Here is a 21827-nt window from a genome sequence, read left to right on the forward strand (position 1 = left end):
AGCATTGATGACAGCTTGGCCAACATCCTCCTGTCCCCCACCAAGTCCACAGAGTCCAGGGAGCAGCCCAGGACAGAGCCGGCCCTCCTGACCAGTTTGTCCAGCCGCTTCTTGTCCCGGGCCGAGACGTCGCCTGCCCAGGTGACCACTCCCTGGAAGATGACCGATGCAACCACCGAGTCATAAAAGTTCCTGAGGAGTGTCCCCTAAACCCCAAAAGACCTCAGTCTCCTGAGTAGGAAGAGTCTGCTCTGACTCTTCCAAAATAAGAGTGTTGTCGCTCCAGTCCAGTTTATTGTTCAGATGAACACCCAGGTACTTGTAAGTTGAGACTCTCTCAACATCTGTTCCCCGCATATTCACTGGTGCAGGTGAAGAGTGCTGGCGCCTTACTGGCACCCATATTGGTTAATATGTTTTAAAAGCCATGAAAAAATACGATCAACTATATAGAACTAGATAATATTAATATATCAAACTGAAAATTGTAGAAATAGTTCAACAGACACCGAATCAAACACATGCCATGGCTATCTCAGTCCTAAGATGTCAACCCCATTCTAAAGAGGAGAGTGCGGAGGAGAGGACCCAGATCAGTGGATGATTCAGAGAGATTTTGTAAAGAGGAATGGTTGAAGATCCTGCTGTTTGTATTCTTCCATCTTGTGAAACATTATAGGAGATTAGGTGCTGTTTCGTTAGCAAAAGGGGGTTGTACAAAGAAATATTGAATTCAGGTGTGCTAATAATTGTGGAACACATGATTTAATGTAAAATACTTATTTTTTAACGTGGGATTTTTGTCCCAGTGAATAAATACACTTGAATTAAATGTTGGACGTTCTTCTTTTTTATTTTTAATTTTTAAGGCCATTTAATGATTTATAGACAAATAGGATAATCTTAAATTGAACTCTAAAATGCACTGGGAGCCAGTGTATTTTAGGGAGGCCAGAATTGGTGAAATGTGCTCCATCTTCCGAGCTCCGGTTAGTAGGCGGGCAGCAGCCTTTTGGACCAACTGGATACGTTTGAGAGAGGACTGGCTGACTCCAAAATAAAGTGCAACACAGTAATGTAGCCGAGATGTAACAAAGGCATGGATGACTGTTTCTAAGTGCTGATGGGAAAGGAAGGGCTTTACCTTAGCCAGCTGTCTAAGATGATAGAAGCTGGACTTTACACCAGTGCTGATTTGGTGGCTTCCATTTTAAACCCCAAGTTCAAGACTGTTGGATTTGGATATGAAGCCAGGGGGCCCGGGTCAACAAGGTGGGATGTAGATGAGCCGCTCGGACCGAACACCATAACTTCTGTTTTCTTTTCATTGAAATTAAAGAAACTCAGTGACATCCAGTCTTTGATGTCCTCTAGGCAGGACAAAAATGGTCTTACGGAGAATGCGTCTTTTTTGCTCAGCGGGATATAGATTTGACAGTCGTTCGCATAGCAGTGCAAGGAAATCTCATGTTTTTGAAGAATGGAAACCAGGGGCAGCAAATACAACGAGAACAGCAATGGCCCCAAAATAGGACCCTGTGGAGCACAATATGATAGCAGAGGGAAGTAACAATAAACAACTGAAATACATGTCATGTGGGCAACATTGTTGGTTCTTACTCCTTTATTAATGAAATTAAAAGAAAATAATAATAGTAATGAAAATAAATTAATGAAAAATATCCAATGGAAATCAGACATTTCTTTGAACTGTAGTTCGAACACAATTATTTTAAAAAAGAACCTCATGACGAGGCTTGGACAAAATTATGGTCCCCTTAACTTATTATTTTGTTGCACAACCTTTTAAAGCAATTACTGCAGTCGAACAATACTGTATGTAACTGGTGATGTCTTTACTCTTGCGGTAACCACCCAGCTTAGTGCAGAGCACTAACTGTTGAGCTAAAAATCTGGTCCGCCAGTTACCTTTTGCCCCGCATGTTCATGGGTTATAAATAAAACATTAATTTGTTTTGTTTGTTCCAGACAGGAGTGAATGTGTTGTTTTTCCTCAAAGATGAACATTTAAACTAAGAAAATCATATATTAAAATGAACATGAATCCGTTTACTTTAGTTTCCTTTGTTTTTGCAGTTAATCAGATGTCACCAGTCTCGAGGAGGAGTTTGTGATGATAATGCACAATCTTATACAGCGACAGTGATCAATGCTGCTAAGGTATGTGAAAATGTCCTGTTACCATTTTTGTGTACATAAATATTTCCAACTGGCTCTGTATTTTAATTTTTTTATTTTTTGTCATTGAATTTTTATTAAATTTTCTTTGAAAGAACATAAAATATCTAATATGGCATGTTTAGCACGCGCCAATAATTACAATCTTGACACATTAGTGATACATTTTGATGACAGTGACACTGACACATCAGTACAAACATATAGTGTTCACCATTATGCATACAGTATACTGTACTTACTGTTCTGTCAGACCTTTCTTACTCAGGCTCCCCTGCACTTGTTTTCTAATTTTCCCTGTGCCCCTCCATGAGCCGTCACCTCACCGTGGTGGAGGGGTTTGCATGTCCCCAATGATCCTAGGAGCTACATTTGTGATCTAAAGTTTACATACACTTGTAAAGAACATAATGTCACGACTCTCCTGAGTTTCCAGTTGATTGTACAAAGTGATTGGAACAGATACTTCTTTGTCACATGAAATTTCATCATGAAATCAATCATGAAATTTGGTTCTTTTATGAGTTTATGATGGATTAATAGAAAAAGTGACCAAATCTGCTGGATCAAAAATATACATACAACAATATAAATTAGCAATTTTGGTGACTTCAAAAGTTGTGTCAATGGAATGAGCTTTATAGCATGGCCTCTTAACTTCTTGTGTGAATATGAGTGACTATAGCTGATGACTTCTCTCAGTCCATTTAAATAGGGCTCATTGGATACAAACGTCCAAAACGTTACACTGGGAAAGTTAAAGAGTAACAGTGCAAACAATTTTTCAGAGTATAAAGTGTATGGTACTGTTTTGTCACTGCCACAGTCAGGTAGTTAATGCAAGCTATTGTCTGCTGCTGAGAGAAAATTGGTCAGGAGAGTGAAGAGTCAACCTAGAATAATCAAAAACAGCTCTGCCAAAAATGAGAAACTGCTGGAACACAGGTGTGAGTGTCCACAGTCAAGCGTGATTTGCATTGCCATGACTAAAGCTGCTGTGCTAGAAGGAATCCCTTGCTCCAAAAGCGGCACCTTAAGGCTCGTCTGAAATTGTTGAATGATCTCATGGACAGGATAAGACCTTGTGGAGGAATGTTTTGTGGTCAGACCAAAAATAAATGGAGTTGTTTGGCCACAATGCCCAGCAATATGTTTGGAGGAGGATAGGTGAGGCCTTTCACCCTGTTCGAATGTTTTGCAGGTTTCAAGGGCATACGCCCAATTAGCAATTTACAAAACAACTACTTAATCAATGCATGTTCGTTTTGTCTTTCAAGAAGGTATCCAATGTAAAGTAAAACTCACACAAGTCGATTGCATCTCATCGGTTTTGTTTTCCATCTCTGAAGTTCAGGAATCATACAATGATCAGATCTGGGCAATTTTTCCATCCTCGTGAATGCTCTCACCCGAGACGGGCAAAGGCAGAAAAGGAACACGGTCTAACATGCAGCCCTCACATTTATACTGTCTTCAAAATGTAAACATAATGTCGGCTGGTCTCCTCCCTGACTGGCCCTGTCCATAGGGCTGATCCTCTCCAGCTTGTCCCATGGGCAGATCAGGGCACGCTGACTCTAACACTTCTAACTGATTATGCGATGTCCGTAAATGTGTAATTGTCATATTGATTTTTGTCTAACCTGTTGGCTAATATAAAGCTATTCATTTATATTTAGATCCTTCAACCCCAAGACCACCATGCCTACTGTCAAGCACGGTGGTGGTAGTATTATGCCGTGGGGCTTTTTTTTACGCCACTGGAACTGGTGCTTTATAGAGAGTGAATGGGATAATGAAGAAGGATGATTACCTTCAAATTCTTCAAGATAACCTAAATTCATCAGCCTGACGATTGGGTCTTGGGCACAGTTGGGTGTTCCAACAGGACAATGACCCCAAATACACATCCAAAGTGGTAATGGAATGGCTAAATCAGGCTAGAATTAAGGTTTTAGAATGTACTTCTAGAATGTACCAAAGACCTGACTGAAACACCATTGAGAACATGTGGACAATGCTGAAGAAAGTCCATGTCAGAAAGCCTACCAATTTAACTGAACTGCACCAATTATGTCAAGACGAGTGCTCAAAGGTTCAACCAGAAGCTTGTGGATGGCTACCACCAAAAGTGCTTAATAGATATGAATGGTAAAGGAACATGTAACCAAATATAAGCATAACTGTATTAATATTTTAGACCCAGCAGATTTGGTCATGTTTTCTGTTAACCCATAATAAAGTCACAAGAGAACAACACTTCATGAATGTTTTTTTCGTAATGCAGAAGTATCTGTTCCTCCAATCATTCTTTTAGAGAAAACACAGAGTTGTAGAAATAACTGGAAACTCAGAAGTGTATGCACACTTTTGATCACAACTATAAGTTGTCTGAGGCTTTATGCCCCTGGCAGGATCACCTATGTCAAAAAGGTCCTAGGTGTGGGACCAGACAAAGCACGGCTCACAGACAGACTTTATGAGTAAAATGATTGGTCCACGTGTTCCCTTGCCCAGACGTGGGTCACCGGGGCCCCCCTCTGGAGCCAGGCCTGGAGTTGGGGCTCGCTGGCGAGTGCCTGGTGGCTGGGCCTGCACCCATGGGGCCCAGCCGGGCTCAGCCCGAAAAGGCAATCCTCTCTCTTGGTACTCACGTTGTTTACAGAGGGCGAGGCAGAGGCGCGAGGAACAAGATGCATGATACTTAATGCAGCGTTTAACCGACTAGTAAAATACTAAACGTTTAATGAATCGTAGACGGTTAAACGGTTAAATGACTAGTCGCGCACATCCCTAGTCATCAGTGTCATTTGCATGTTTTACCAAGAACTATGAGTTGTGGGGGAAACGCAAACCACCTGGGCCAAAGGAACTTGTGTTACCAGGAACTTATATGTTGGTTGGCTGGCTTGTTTGTGGAAAAGGGGCTCATTGGTGCTTTATTTGTTTTGGGAGGCTTCCTCCGAGAGACGGATTTGGAATCGAAATGTGGCACCGACATTTTAAAACCTGAACGATTCCGGGAGAACCGAAGTGCTAGTCCCTCGGTTCCCAATTACCGGTGCCCAACCCTAACCTTAACAGAGTACCGGCACTTGTCAATTTCAGACAATAGGGTACTGGGACTTTTTACTGTGTACTGAGACTTCACATGACTCTACATGCACTCAGACCCGACTCGCAGTGGAGCAGTTAGGATGCAACAATTTGTTTTTCTTTAAATGGGGGAGTGGGGATCCGCATGGTAGTAAAATCTAAACTGGTGATTAAAATGTTCATATGAGCAACATCACAAAAAAAAAAAAAATGAATGTGGCCATTTATTATTAATCAATTCATTGCTAACAATAAGTGTGGCAACACGGGTGGCATCTGGTACGGGGGTGGCAGCTGCCAGCAACAGCTGCCAGAGATTTTGTCCTACTAAGATAAGTCTTCCTTCTGTATCCCTCATTGCATGTATTTTTAAAAATGTAGCTTGCTCAAATGTGGCTAGCAACTTATCGCCTATGTCCTGATTTGTTACAAAAAATATAATACCTGGTTGAATCTGTTTTTTTTTTTTTTTTTTTTTATCAACTTGTCAAGTTCATTTGTATTTAGATGGGTTTCATGTAAATACAATTTTTTTCTTCACTTTAGCTGAAATTTTACAATTTTTTTAGCTGGATTTAAGGGGAAGTCACCCCCCAAAAAATATTAGCAATAATATCTTCTATGTGCATTTACCTGTCGAAACATGGCATTATGATTAACATTGCGTTTGTGGAATATGAGTTAACCCATTAAGGCCTAAAGCGCCTGGCTACACATCTCTCTAAAGCCTAAGGTCGATTTTAGAATCTAAAACTTGAAGTTTTCCCGTAAATTACACCTACAAAATAATTAAGATTTCAACCCTTGTAGCAGATAGAAACATCATTCCAAAATAATTTGAGAGCTTAGACATTTGGCTTTCACGGAGGCCTGTGTTTATTATTTACTGTTGATTGTCGATCAAAATTGTAAAAATAAAGTGTCAGTGCAAGAGAAGCACTATTTTAGATTTTTAAAAATCAAGTGGTAATTAAAAAAAAAATCATCTTTTCTGTCACAAAGCCGTCGATATCGTCATTGTCTACAAACTTATATCTTAGCCATATAACACGTTCGGTAGACTGGTTCCACTGGTTCAAAGTTGACAAGCGCATTGTCTTTTTCACTGCTGTCACTTATTTCAAAACTCCCACGATTGTCTGCGTCCACCATTACTGCCCGAAAGAATTCCGGACATCCTCCGAGAGCTAACGACAGCGTCATGTGTATATTCTGATGCATTTCATTGGCTAAGAGGCTGAGAATTGGATTTAAAAAAAAAAAGAAAATGATGTATAAGCTCTCCCGGCTCTAAAAGTAGAAAGATGCAACAGCCCTCCCGGATTTAGTGGTTGAAACATGGTTATGCGCTCCCAGCCTTAATGGGTTAAGCAGCAAAATCCACACGTTTTTAGCCATCTCTGTCTCTGTCGACTGAAAATGAAATCACTGTTGCTCAGGGCTTAGGTAAAAACCAATCATTGCTCAGCTTCAGAAACCATTTGAGCCGTTCGTTGTTACCTGAGCCATTAGCAACTGTGATGTCATTTTTCAGTCGACAGCAAGTGGCAAAATGGCAGCCCCCTGAGATGGACAAAAACGGGTCCATTTTTCTGCTTAACTCATATTCCACAAACACAATATTAATCAGAATGCCATGTTTGAGCTAGTGGGCCTGCATAGAACATATTCTTGTAAACAAATTTACTGGCTTGACTTGACTGTAATAGCCCATTGAAATGAAAAGAAGTAAATTTTGCCTTGTCACTCACTGACCATTCTCTTGCCATTATGACATTAAGATTGAGGTGAATCAATCACCAATCCTGCTTTTGACACTGACCCAGAAGCCTGTCATTTGACTTTTATGCTTTACATTTGACTGTCACATCGCCATATTCCCTGCTGCTTTGGCAGGTAATGACCAATTTACATTTAAGTGAAAGTTGGCTAATCGTAGCCAGTAGAGTTGTCAAATATCACCCAGATTTGTAGTTCAATAGTTGTTGTAAAAATGCTGTAAAAACATTGCACAGACCCTCATCCACATACTGTATTTGTCACGTCCCTCCTGGACTACTGTAACAGAATCCTGTTTGGGCTACCCAACAAAGCTCTGGGCAGGCTTAAAAAAATCAGCTGCTCGGACCGCATCGGCACCAAGCCCTGACAGCACATCACTCCCGCCCTCATTCACTATCACTGGCTTCCGGCCAAGTCTCACATCTCCATCAAAATCCTGTTCCTCAACTTCAAATCCCTCAATGCACTTTCCTGTCAGGTCCGACAAAAACGGACAGAAGAAAATGTGAATCCCAAAAATCCAGAATAGGACAAAATCGTTGAATAGAAAAATCTTTAATTACACAATTAAAAAAAAAAAGATCGACAAAGTATGAACAAAGGACGCTGGCGAAAACAAAGCCAGGGAACATCAAATAGGAAACACAAAACGCTCTCACAAGGCAAGGAAGAATTGACTAACCGAAAGATAAAAATGAGAAAAACTCCAATAACACGAAACCCAAAGCGCTCAGTCAAAGTGACGAGGAACAAAAACTTTATACTACAAAATCTTACCAGAAAAATCGAGAACAAGATACGAGAACGAGAGGTCTAGAAAACAGAGCTTGGGCTGTGAAGCGAGCAAGGTCAATAATCCGATTGGTGAACAGTGTCCTTTTAACCCTTAGATGCACTAGTGACTGGACCCTACACTCTTCCATAAGTGGGTAAAAAATGACCCATATTAGAATCAATGTGTTTTTATGCCATTTTTGTCATTTAGGTTAAGAGTAATCACTTGCATAGTATTTAGTATTATATTTAGGACCATACAACAATGATTTCATGTTTGAAATATCTTCATTTTTTCCCTTTTAAACATTTTTGATGTTGCAACCTGCATTTTTAAATCTACTACACAACTGATGTTTTCCCCCAGATTCTTCTGAACTTCTTCCCCTGGTTCTCTCCCCATCTATACCATCTATTGCATCAAAAACCCAGAGGATCTTTAGACCATACTTGGCAGGCTTGCTTGGCATGTACTGTAGAAACTTGCATCTACCCCTGAATGGCACAAGCTGGTCATCCACAGTGACACAATCACTGGGGATGAATCGCGTTTTGCGGTTGACCAGGAATAGGTCCCATAACATTGTGGAAGGCTGCCATATGGTCTGTTACCAGTCAGAAGGCTGTGGTCCTCTGATTATTCAAGCGCAAGGTATGGTGAATGTCTGCAAATCTTCCAATAGCAAAACGCGATTCATCCCCAGTGACACGATCACTGGGGATGAATCGCGTTTTGCGGTTGACCAGGAATAGGTCCCATAACATTGTAGAAGGCTGCCATATGGTCTGTTACCAGGCTGTGGTCCTCTGATTATTCAAGCGCAAGGTATGGTGAATGTCTGCAAATCTTCCAATAGCCATAGAGGCCTTATACATGGGAATATGTAGAGAACTCCCAAATATCTCACGGACTGATACATCCCAGTTCTTCTCACTTCCTGCAAGCACGGTCAATCCAATGAAGGTCATTAATTAATCTTTTTTCCATTTTTTCCAAAGTTATTTTTCCATTCTTTTCCTCAAGCTGTTGCTACTCTACATCCTTCCAAGTTTGGTCTCTCCATCACCTCTTGTATTATATCATCAGTGATATCATCTGGTGAGGCAGTGCTAAGCCCTTGTGCAGGCCCTGACTGACATGTAAGGGTGTTGTGGCTCCAGTAAAAGCCCTTCCGACTCATTTTGTAGGACATGATTTGGACACTTTCTTCTTCAGAGGACACATAAGAGAAATTTTCTGAATCAGATTGATTCTGTTCAGTTGTATTTCCACTTCCACCTGGACAATAGTCTGGGTCCTCATTATCAGAAATTTCAGACTCAAGAGTCCAACCCCGTTACTGGCCTCCATCATCTACCATCTATAGGACAATTTCATCTCTGTATCTAGGAGCCATGACACATTGGATGCGGAAACATCAAATTAATGTGTCCAATAGATCAAGATGTAGCTATATTAATAAATACTCACACACACACAAACACACACTGCATATAGTAATGTTGTCTAACTCTAGTTATGATACATCAGCACCACCTGCTTTTTCAGCACAGCCAGAAAACGAAAACACTACTTATGAAGTAGGCTAATATGTTGATAAACAATAATAACATACTTTTTCACACAACAATCATAAATGACACGCACACACACTAACGTTAACACAATGCATATACTAATGTTAGCGATCTTAGTTAGCTAGTTAGTGTTAGCTAGTTATAAAGTAGGGTAATTTTTATTAATAATAATAACAATCATGAAAGACACATACAATATTATATGAAGATAATAATTTCACATGTCAGCTCTTGCTGTTTGAAACGATCTTCCTGAAGGGTGAAACTTTTGATATAGTCTGTGTGGTTCACAGTTCATTTCTGACAGCCAAAGTTGATAAAAATCAATGGTTCCCATTGGATTCTATAGAAAATGCATGCGGGTCATTTTTGACCTTCTTATGGAAACTTGGGGTAGTAATACAAAAACTGTCATTTCTTCAAAAGTATAAAAGGTAAGTTAAAAATGTGAATGTCATTATATCAAAAACATGTTTTTTGAGGAATACCTGGAACATGAAATCCTAACAATTTTTCATTACGAAGATATTTAAAGAATACAACCTCACCGGGTCATTTTTGACCCACTTATGCATCTAAGGGTTAAACATTGCTGATTATGATCAGCCTCAGGTGTGCAGCTGAAGGGAACGCCCCCTCCATTCCAGCCGGGCAGCAACAAACAGAGAGAGAGTGAGAGAGAGAGAGGGAGAGAGAGAAGGAGAGAGAGCGCACACAGAGCAACTGGAGGAGTCAACGGACGCCTCCAGGCGGACCATCTGGCTTCGAGGGATGAGCGGCGAAAAAAATCACGGATGTGCGATGGATCCAAGATCCAAAGCCATTGACGTTCCTCCGGGCCGTACCTCTCCCAGTCGACCAAGAACTGATCCCCCCAGCCCCTGCGCCTGGAGTCTAAAATCTCCCTCACAGTGTAGACGGGCTCCCCATCCACAATATGAGGAGGCGGCGGGGGAACAGGGGTTGGGGCCAAAGGACAGTCCCCCACCGGCTTGACCAAGGAGGCGTGGAACACAGGATGGACCTTGAGCGTCGGAGGCAAGCGCAGCCTCGCAGCGACAAGACGATTGCCTCAATCTCAAACGGCCCAATGAATTAGGGCCCAAGTTTGCGGGAAGTCCCGGCCGGGTTCAGGTCCCGTGTAGACAGCCATACACGCTGACCAGGCAGTTAAGTGGGCCCAGGACATTGCGCCGGTCGGCAATCACCTTATTACGTTCCGCCATTCTGGACAGAGCCGCCCGGGTCTCCCTCCAGACACGCTGGGCTCGCTTCAGCTGGTGCTGGACCGACGGCAAGGAGACCTGGCTTTCATGCGATGGAAACAAGGACGGTTGGAACCCGTAGGCCGCTTCGAATGGCGACGTTCCAGTTGCAGAGGACACCAGGGTGTTGTTCGAATACTCAACATAAGGTAAGTACAGGGACCACAATGTGGGTTGATGCAGATAAACACATCGGAGGACAGTCAAGTCCTGGTTGGCGCGCTCACTCTTGCCGTTGGTCTGCAGATGATATCCCGATGACAGGCTCGCCGAGGCCCCAAAGGCATGGCATAACTTAACAGATCCTGGACACAAACTGGGGACCACGATCGGACACAATGTCTGTGGGTATTCCATGGAGACGAACAACATGGGTAATCAACAACTTGGCAGTTTTGAGGTAGGAAGGAAACTTGGCCAGAGCCACGAAATGGGTGGGCTTTGAAAACCGGTCCACAACGGTGAGGATCACTGATTTGTCTTTAGAGACTGGCAGTTCAGTGACACAGTCCAGAGATATGTGAGACCAAGGGCGTGACGGGGTTGGCAAGGGGCGAAGTAGGCCCGCTGATGGTTGCCGCGAGGATTTCCCACAGGCGCAGGCTGAACACGCTCCTACAAAATCAGTGACGTCTTTTTTCAAGTCTGGCCACCAGAAACCTTTGCGTGATCATGGTCGTGATGCGGTAAACACCCGGGTTGCACGCCACCTTGGACGCATATCACCAGAGTAATACTTCCTGCCGAAGCTCAGCCGACACAAATAGACAACCTGGAGGACACCCCTCTGGCGCTGGAATGTCACGTGCGGCTTCCAAGACCTTCTTTTCAATCTCCCACTGGAGCATTCCCTCAATACATGATCTCGGCAAAATGGCCTCGTACCGCGCCTCATCAACTGCGGGGTCGTGGAGACGTGACAAGGCGTCTGGTTTCTGATTGCGAGATCCTTTACGATAGGTGAGAGTGAAATAGAAACGGGTAAAAAACAGCGCCCACCTGGCTCGACAAGAGTTTCAGGCGCTTCGCAGAGTGGATGTATTCGAAGTTCTTGTGGTCGGTGAAGACTGTGAAAGGTTCTTTGGCGCCCTTCCAGCCAGTGACGCCATACTTGAAGGGCTAAAACAATGGCCAAGAGCTCCCGGTTCCCCACCTCGCAGTTGGACTCGGCGGAGAGAGTCTCCTGGAGAAGAAGGTGCAGGGGTGGAGCCTTTGGTCGACTGGGGACCGTTGAGAAAGTACCGCCCCACACTTGAATTAGATGCATCAACTTCAATGACAGACGGGAGATCAGGGTTAGCATGAGTTCGCACCGGAGGACTAGTAAATCTCTCCTTCAATTCTTTGAATGCCGAATCGGCGCTATCGTTCCACCGAAACTGCTGGTTGCTGGACGTTAAACGAGTTAAAGGGGCTGCGACTGTCGTTTCGAATAAACCTCCTATAGAAGTTAGCGAAACCCAGAAATCCCTGTAAATGCTTCCTAGAGGTAGGGATAGGCCAGTCTACCACGGTCTGAGTCTTAACCGGATTGGCTCGCAGTTGTCCTTTTTCATTATATTCGTGGCACATGATCTAAATTAAATTCCTCCTCAGGAGTTACAACCGATGGAGTGTTCTCCGGCACAGCGGACTTAAGACAGTGACCATGACAAAATAAACTCCAATTTTCTATAGCTGGACGACCCCAGTTAATGTCCGCGTTGTGCATCTTCAGCCATGGCAGGCCTAATATGATAGGTGCCGCACGAGACAGCATTACAAAAAATTGGTTACCAGACAGACGGAGCAGCACGGGACACGTGGCAAATTTGATTTCTGCTAGACGTCAAGATCAGTAACCCTCTTGACCTCGGTCAGCTCTTTCGTTGTGCAGCCCAAGGTTTCCACTATGTTGGGATCAATAAAATAGTCATCTGCCCCTGAACCAATAAGCGCAGTAACAGTTACATGTTTGCCAAGCACACGCAATTCACCCCTAAGCTCGAGTCTTTTAGAGTCTCTAGAGTCACTGGAAACCCGTCCGATGGAAGAGTCAGGACCCCCCACATGGGAAGACTTACAGGAGAGCGGTCTCGTAGGACACTTTGCCACATTGTGTCCCGTCTGTCCGCAATAAAAGCAGGCCCCGGACAGTGCACGCCGCCTCCTCTCCTCTGGGTTTAGCCTTCCACCGCCTAGCTGCATCGGCTCCTCCTGCGTTGTCCTGGATGACTCGGGAGGTGGCTGGCGTCCCGATGCGGATCCCGCTCTGTAGGAGGTGGTGGCTCCCGAAACCTGAGCGATGACCCTCGTAGGTAGGTATTCCAACCGTATAGCAAGTGCAATAAGTTCCTCCAGGCTGGTGGTGTCATCTTGTGCGGCCAGTTCGTTTTTAAGAGATTAATTCGGTCCACGACGGAATATGCTACAAAGTGCACAGTCATCGAACCCACTCTCAGCCGCCAGAATACGGAAGTTTATAGAATAATCAGCAGTGGATTGGTTACCTTGAACGCAATCTAACAAACGACCTGCGGCCTCCCTTCCCTGTACAGGGCGGTGAAACACTTGGCGAAACTCTTTAATAAAATCAGGGAGTGAAGACCGGAGCTCGGGTTTGGCATTGCTCACCGCCAAAGCCCACGCAGCAGCTTGACCAGACAGGAGACTCATAATAAACGCCACCCGCGAGCTATCAGTGGCATAGGTAAGTGGTTGCTGATCGAAAATGAGGGAACATTGATGGAGGAACTGTCCACACAAACCGGGTTCACGCTCATACCGTGTAGGGTGGGATAAATTGGGCTCCCGACAGCGAAACATGTCAGGAGGCATCGATCTTGATGCATCTTAGAAAATCGAAGGGGCCATTCCTCGGATGTCGCGCTGCTCAAGATGGGTACTCAGACTGTCGCACCGCTGAGCCAATAGTGTCACAGCACCACGGAGGTCCGTGAGCGCCGCTTCCTGCTGTCCCACCGGTCGACCCTGGCTGGTCAAAGCTTTTCTAATTTTGTCGGATTCTGTGGGATCCATGATCGGATTATTCTGTCAGGAGGAGAAAATGTGGATCCCAAAAACGCAAATTAGGGCAAAATCGTTGAGTAGAAAAATCTTTAATTACAAAATAAAAAAAAAAGATTGACAAAGTATGAACAGAGGACGCTGGCGAAAACAAAGCCAGGGAACATCAAATGGGAAACACAAAACGCTTGCACAAGGCAAGGAAGAATTGACTAACCGAAAGACAAAAACAAGATTGCAAAAAAACTCCAATAACACAAAACACATAGGTATTCCAACCGAATAGCAAGTGCAATAAGTTCCTCCAGGCTGGTGGTGTCATCTCGTGCGGCCAGTTCGTTTTTACGTCAAAGTGACGAGGAACAAAAACTTTATACCACAAAACCTTACCAGAAAAATCGAGAACAAGATACGAGAACGAGAGGTCTAGAAAACAGAGCTTGGGCTGTGAAGCGAGCAAGGTCAATAATCCGACAAAACGCGGTGGTGAACAGTGTCCTTTTAAACCTTGCTGATTATGATCAGCCACAGGTGCGCAGCTGAAGAGAACACCTCCTCCACTCCAGCTGGGCAGCAACAAACAGAGAGCGAGGGAGAGAGAGAGCGCACAGGACAAAACATGACATTGGCCCCCAATGCCTGTCTAACCTCCATTTCTCATTCACCTCATCCCGGGTCCCCAATCTTTTTTTCCACCACGGAACAGTTTCACATTGACATATTTTGAGGACCAACGTAGCCACTGGATAACGAGATTCACGAAGCCCACCATGCTCTGCCACCGTCCCACTTGTTACCGTTTTCTTGGGAGTCGGTGGTCTGCGCGCATGGCTAGGTTCAACTGACCTGAGAAGGAACAAATTAGTTCATGAAGTGATTCGATTTATTGTACTCACTCAAAAGATTTGTAGGTTTGAGCAAGTTGTTGGTAAATAACAAAATTCAAGGCCCGTCGAACTCTTTGCTCCCTCCCACCTCCGGCCAACTCACCGAAAAAAAAAAATCCTTAATGCACAAAATCACAGTGCCAGACTTGAACTACAGCTCATTTTTCGATTTTATTATCATTATTAAGATTGACAATGACAATATACATTTATGAGGTGCTGACGCCAGCAAGGTGGAGGTGGGGTACTGGTATGGGTTGGTATCATCAAAAATGAGCTTGTGGTGCCTTTTTGGGTTGAGGATGGAGTCAAGCTGAACTCCCAGTCCTTCTGCCAGTTTCTGGAAGACACCTTCTTCAAGCAGTACAGTAAGAAGTCAGTATCCTTAATTAAAGAAAAACATGATTTTCATGCAGGATAGGGCTCCATCACATGCATCCAAGTTCTCCACAGCATGGCTGGCAAGAAAGGCCCTAAAAGAAGAAAAAGTGATGACATGGACTCCTTCACCTGATCTGAACCCCATAGAGATCCTGTGGTCCCTCATCAAATGTGAGATTTACAAGGAGGGAAAACAGTACACCTCTCTGAACAGTGTCTGGGAGGCTGTGGTTGCTGCTGCACACAATGTTGGTCGTGAACAGATCAAAACACTGACAGAATCAATGGATGGCAGGCTTTTGAGTGTCCTTGCAAAGAAATGCGGCTACATTGGTCACTGATTTGTTTTTGAACGTCAAAAATGTATATTTGTGAATGTTGAGCTGTTATATTGGTTTCCCTGGTGAAAATAAATAATTGAAATGGGTACATCTTTGTTTTTTGTTAAGTTGCCTCATAATTATGCACAGTAATAGTCACCTGCACACACAGATATCCTCCCCAAATAGCTAAAAATAAAAAATAAACCACTCCAACTCCCAAAAATATTCAGCTAATGAGTATTTTGGGTTCATTAAGAACATGGTTGTTGTTCAATAATAAAATGAATCCTCAAAAATACAACTTTCCTAATAATTGTGCACTCCCTGTACATTATAGTGAAAATATCAAAGAGTCCCCGGGCATGTGGCGCGACACACTGACTGTTTAAAAGAAGGGGAGTGGGGTTATTACATGATAATGACCTTGTTAAAGTGCAATGACTTTTGTTTAGGGGGGCAACAGTTTTGATGCATTGGAAAACATTTTCCTGTTTTCTGTCTTTCTTGTGTACAATACAGTATACATTTCACAAAAGGTGCTGATATTTTAAGGTTTTTGTATGAATTGTTACTTTCACAATATTCATATGATTTTTTTTCAGCCAGTAGACAATGTTTTCCTCCTCTGGATTGATCAATGGGTTTGTTTGGATAACATCTTAGAAGTCCACAACTGCAGTAATTAGAAAAACACATTAGTGTTGATCAAGCAGGGTCTTCATGCCTCAGTGAATAATTGATGGTTCTTCTTGCAATTTACATGCAGACACTGACACGTTCAAATGTGAATGTACAGACGCAAAAAGACAACAGATACTTAGCATGTCCAATGGATTGATGATGACAGACGAGACCGAAACCCCAAAAAGATGATTGGCGCCACATTGAATTGATAGTGGCCGCCTGGTGCTTGATTAGACTCCCCAGAGCCTCCTTTTCTGCTTACATACACACAGTATCATGCATTGGACTCCATTAGGCAAACACAGTGTACTATGCAAGATAGAACCCATTAAGTAGCACTATCCTTCAGTAGAGCCACAGAGGTATGTTTAAGCCAGCCACCCTGGCTGGGCCTTAAACAGACTCAAAGGAACACAGGCACATATTGAGTGAATATACATTCCCTGGTGCACATACACTTAGTCACAACCCCTGTACATCTGTCTTCCTCCAACGACTCAAATGCTGCAGCTCTGAATTTCATAAAAGTATGTGTTCAAAGTGTTTTTTTTCACCTGAAGACAGACATTCTATTAAAGTTACAAACTAAACTCAAGCTTAAATGCAAACTCATTACTGTTTATTGTTTCTCCCGTTAGACTCTAAAGACAGGTCTCACCATAGTTGGGAAGGTTGTGACCCAGTTGACTGGTACTCTGCCAGCATGCACTTCAGATGAAGAAGAGTCCCTTCACAACATGAGTCGTCGTAGCCTCCATAACGCCGGTGTGGTCACAGTCATCGACACTCATAATGTCGGTGAAGGACAGGTTCGTCCATTTTTCTTTTGTGATTCTTTGGTGATTGTGGAAAGCCTGATACCATTACTGTTTTTCTTATGTATTGTATGTTTTTTTATTCGAATCAGGGCCCGAGCAGCAACCGCTGCGTTGTCCTTGTGTTTTTATAGAAATTATTATTATTATTAGGGACCAAGCAGCGACTGCTGCAAGGTCCCTATTGTTTTAGAATAATTTTTTACTATTATTTGCTATTACAGTATTAGGGCACGAGCAGCATCTGCTGCGAGGTTCCTATTGTTTTTGTAGGAATTGTTGTTATTACTATTTTGCTGTTGAATCATATTTTTGGGAACCTAAACATGCTCACAAATTTCACACACTCATCAGGCCTCGTGAACATTTAGATATACATTACAATACAATACAATTTTATTTGTATAGTGCATTTCACAACAGCTGGAGCTGTAACAAAGCACTTTACATACAAAGAACAAAATAGCCATAATACAACAAGTGGAATCAATAAATTAACATAAAACACTATATACAATAGACACCGGAAAAGAGCCGAAAATTTCGGGTCAGATCAAAAGCCAGAGAATAGAAATGTGTCTTCAACAGGGTTTTAAAAGTGAACAGAAGTTTTTCTGCTGGTTTCCGGTGTCTATTGTTTATAGGATTTGGTGTTTTAATTTATTGCTTTCACTTGTTATATTATTGCTGTTTTGTTGTTGTAATGTCAAGTGCTTTTTTACAGCTGTAGCTGTTATGCATTTTGCTATAAAAAATAAAGTTGTATTGTATTGCATTGTTTAAAATATAACAGTCGAACAATGCACCAAAGATGTACAACTAATATCATATTTGAATTTGGCTTTCCAAAGTGTGCAACTTATTTGGGATTTCTCCAATGAGCCGTCAAGCAACTTTTTAAAGTAAAACTACGTAAAAGTCCGTCTTTGTGACAGTGGCTCTCCTTTAAGTTTGATGCTTCCCCCACCATGTTTCATTTTAGGGATTGTATTGGGCATGTGATGAGCAGTGCCTGGTTTTCTCCACAGATACTGCTCAGAATTAACACCAAAAAATTCAATCTTGGTCTCATCAGACCAGGTAATCTTATTTCTCATAGTTTAGGAGTCCTTCATGTGTTTTTTGGCAAACTCTATACAGGCTTTCATGTGCCTTGCACTTAGGAGAGGCTTCCGTTGGACCACTCTCTGCCATAAAGCCCAGACTGGTGGAGGGCTGCAGTGATAGTTTGTGGAACATTCTCCGATCTCTTGACTGTATCACTGGAGCTCAGCCACAATGATCTTTGGGTTCTTTTTTACCTCGCTCACCAAGTTTTTCTGCTGGTTTCCGGTGTCTATTGTTTATAGGATTTGGTGTTTTAATTTATTGCTTTCACTTGTTATATTATTGCTGTTTTGTTGTTGTAATGTCAAGTGCTTTTTTACAGCTGTAGCTGTTATGCATTTTGCTATAAAAAATAAAGTTGTATTGTATTGCATTGTTTAAAATACAACAGTCGAACAATGCACCAAAGATGTACAACTAATATCATATTTGAATTTGGCTTTCCAAAGTGTGCAACTTATTTGGGATTTCTCCAATGAGCCGTCAAGCAACTTTTTAAAGTAAAACTACGTAAAAGTCCGTCTTTGTGACAGTGGCTCTCCTTTAAGTTTGATGCTTCCCCCACCATGTTTCATTTTAGGGATTGTATTGGGCATGTGATGAGCAGTGCCTGGTTTTCTCCACAGATACTGCTCAGAATTAACACCAAAAAATTCAATCTTGGTCTCATCAGACCAGGTAATCTTATTTCTCATAGTTTAGGAGTCCTTCATGTGTTTTTTGGCAAACTCTATACAGGCTTTCATGTGCCTTGCACTTAGGAGAGGCTTCCGTTGGACCACTCTCTGCCATAAAGCCCAGACTGGTGGAGGGCTGCAGTGATAGTTTGTGGAACATTCTCCGATCTCTTGACTGTATCACTGGAGCTCAGCCACAATGATCTTTGGGTTCTTTTTTACCTCGCTCACCAAGTTTTTCTGCTGGTTTCCGGTGTCTATTGTTTATAGGATTTGGTGTTTTAATTTATTGCTTTCACTTGTTATATTATTGCTGTTTTGTTGTTGTAATGTCAAGTGCTTTTTTACAGCTGTAGCTGTTATGCATTTTGCTATAAAAAATAAAGTTGTATTGTATTGCATTGTTTAAAATATAACAGTCGAACAATGCACCAAAGATGTACAACTAATATCATATTTGAATTTGGCTTTCCAAAGTGTGCAACTTATTTGGGATTTCTCCAATGAGCCGTCAAGCAACTTTTTAAAGTAAAACTACGTAAAAGTCCGTCTTTGTGACAGTGGCTCTCCTTTAAGTTTGATGCTTCCCCCACCATGTTTCATTTTAGGGATTGTATTGGGCATGTGATGAGCAGTGCCTGGTTTTCTCCACAGATACTGCTCAGAATTAACACCAAAAAATTCAATCTTGGTCTCATCAGACCAGGTAATCTTATTTCTCATAGTTTAGGAGTCCTTCATGTGTTTTTTGGCAAACTCTATACAGGCTTTCATGTGCCTTGCACTTAGGAGAGGCTTCCGTTGGACCACTCTCTGCCATAAAGCCCAGACTGGTGGAGGGCTGCAGTGATAGTTTGTGGAACATTCTCCGATCTCTTGACTGTATCACTGGAGCTCAGCCACAATGATCTTTGGGTTCTTTTTTACCTCGCTCACCAAGGCTCTTCTCCCACAATTGCTCAGTTTAGCTGGACGGCCAGGTCTAGGAAGAGTTGTGGTCGTTCCAAACTTCTTCCATTTGAGGAGTATGGAGGCCACTTAAGTGCTGCAGAAATTCTTTTGTAATCTTGGCTAAATCTGTGCCTTGCCAGAATTCTTTCTCTGATCCCCTTGGACAGTTCCTTCGACCTCATGATTCTCATTTTCTCTGACATGCACTGTGAGCTGTAAGGTATTTTATAGACAGGTGTGTGCCTTTCCTAATCAAGTCCAGTTTAATTAAACACAGCTGGAATCCAATAAAGGAACAAAACCATCTCAAGGAGGATCAGAAGAAATGGACAGCATGTAAGTTAAATACGAAGGACGCTGCAAAGGGCCTGAATACTTATGACCATACATTCATTCATTCATTATCCATACCGCTTATCCTCACAAGGGTCGCGGGTGTGCTGGAGCCTATCCCAGCTGTCTTTGGGCAGTAGGCGGGGGACACCCTGAATTGGTTGCCAGCCAATCGCAGGGCACACAGAGACAAACATCCGCACTCACAATCACACCTAGGGGCAATTTAGAGAGTCCAGTCAACTTACCATGCATGTTTTTGGAATGTGGGAGGAAACCGGAGTACCCGGAGGAAACCCACGCAGGCACGGGGAGAACATGCAAACTCCACACAGGGAGGCCGGAGCCGGGATCGAACCCACGACTTCTGAACTGTGAGGCGGACGTGCTAACCAGTCGACCACCGTGCCGCTATGACCATACAATATTTCAGTTTTTCTTTTTTCCTAAATTTGCAAAAAATTCTACATTTCTGTTTTTTTCTGTCAACATGGGGTGCTGAGTTTACATTAATGAAAAATAAAATGAACTTTTTTGATTTTGGCAAATGGCTGCAATGACACAGAAAGTGAAACATTTCAAGGGGTCTGAATACTTTCCGTACCCACTGTACATGGAACATATCAGATTTTTATGTATGTGCAACTCACAGTCTGAAAATAGTACTCGGAAGCAGTTTAATTAAATTCAGGCAGACAAGTCATATTTTCATGATTGGACCTCACTTAGGTTTTACTCACAACTGAATTTTAGCAAAAAAGAAAAAAAAAAATCAATGTTCATTTAATATTCATCCATCCATCCCATCCATCCATTATCCGAACCGCTTATCCTCACAAGGGTCGTGGGTGTGCTGCAGCCTATCCCAGCTGACTTTGGGCAGTAGGCGGGGTACAACCTGAACTGGTTGCCAGCCAATGGCAGGGCACACATGGACGAACAAACATTAACACTCACATTGGCACCCAGGAACAATGAAAACGACTTTTTCTGCAGGAGCAGTGAAGGGTTATGTGTCCCATCCACATCACATTTGGAAGCTAAAATGACATTGAATGTGAGTGGGGGTGTTTAAACAGGCTGTGCTCAAGGACAACATTGGGGTTTTTAAAATGAACAGATGGGCTAGGTCAGGGGTGGCCAAACCTTTGGACTTGCGGGGTACATTGGGATGTAAAATTTGACAAAGGGGCCGGCCAGGAACATTTGCAAGTGTTTGGGCCGGATAACACACGAACAAGCCGATTGACTACCAGTGTGCACTGATCGTTGCGCCTTTCAAACGTACAAAAGAGCTCTCATGCAGGTAGTACGTTTGTGTCAATGATTATGCAAGATGTGATGCTTCCACACCTGTTCATACAAGTCCTCTTCTTGCATTATCCTCCATGCTCAAAAGCTCCTCAATTATCTCAAAACTTTCCATACTTTTTTCTATATGTGGTAATAGATATTCATTGATTGAACAATAACATCTACAAAAAATCTATTAAACTTTTATTTTCCACTATGACTAATAACAAAATATCAATAATTTAAACCATATGAGCCAGAGGAACACATAACTATTAATAAAGAATAAATAATGCAAACAATAAATCTCTTACAAATTAGTGTGGAGCAAAGTTCTTGAACAACACAAGGAACAAACTTAAACAGTAAGGAACAAAGATTAAAAAAAATGTATTTGGTGTTATATCTTCGTTCCTTGTGAAGTGTTTTTCAAAAATGCAAGGCCTGCCCCGTATGCCGCGCGATGAGTTGAAACACAGCCAGAAAGAAATATATATTTTTTTTAAACTGAAGAGGAAATTAGTGGAGGACGTGAACAAGAACAAAAAGAATAATTGGGATCAAATTCATGATTTGAATGTGTCCGACAAGTAACGGACCACGTAATTTTGGCCATGAGCTTTCACTTTTGACCCATTTGAAACTCAGAATCTGGTCATGGCAAGTAATTGTTTGA

The 21827-nt window shown here is 42.5% G+C and overlaps 1 protein-coding gene and 1 pseudogene across 10 annotated transcripts in view; one reads left to right on the forward strand and one right to left on the reverse strand.

Annotated features, from left to right (window-relative positions):
* The window catches only part of bcas3 (BCAS3 microtubule associated cell migration factor), a 482251-nt gene that overhangs the window by 73565 nt on the left and 386859 nt on the right, over positions 1 to 21827 (forward strand). For all 10 annotated transcript variants that reach the window (XR_015087344.1, XR_015087345.1, XM_086034860.1 and 7 more), the window contains 2 exons: positions 2098 to 2181; positions 16614 to 16784. Coding sequence is in view for 8 of the 10 variants with exons in the window: in XM_086034860.1 (XP_085890986.1) it covers positions 2098 to 2181; positions 16614 to 16784 (255 nt within the window). In the remaining 2 variants the exon portion in view is untranslated. The remainder of the gene's footprint in view (positions 1 to 2097; positions 2182 to 16613; positions 16785 to 21827) is intronic.
* LOC147145397 (uncharacterized) lies at positions 8641 to 9248 on the reverse strand (annotated as a pseudogene).

Source organism: Filicampus tigris, chromosome 7 (assembly GCF_054856515.1).
Source record: "Filicampus tigris isolate MCC_2025a chromosome 7, RoL_Ftig_1.0, whole genome shotgun sequence".
NCBI classification, from domain to species: Eukaryota; Metazoa; Chordata; class Actinopteri; order Syngnathiformes; family Syngnathidae; genus Filicampus; species Filicampus tigris.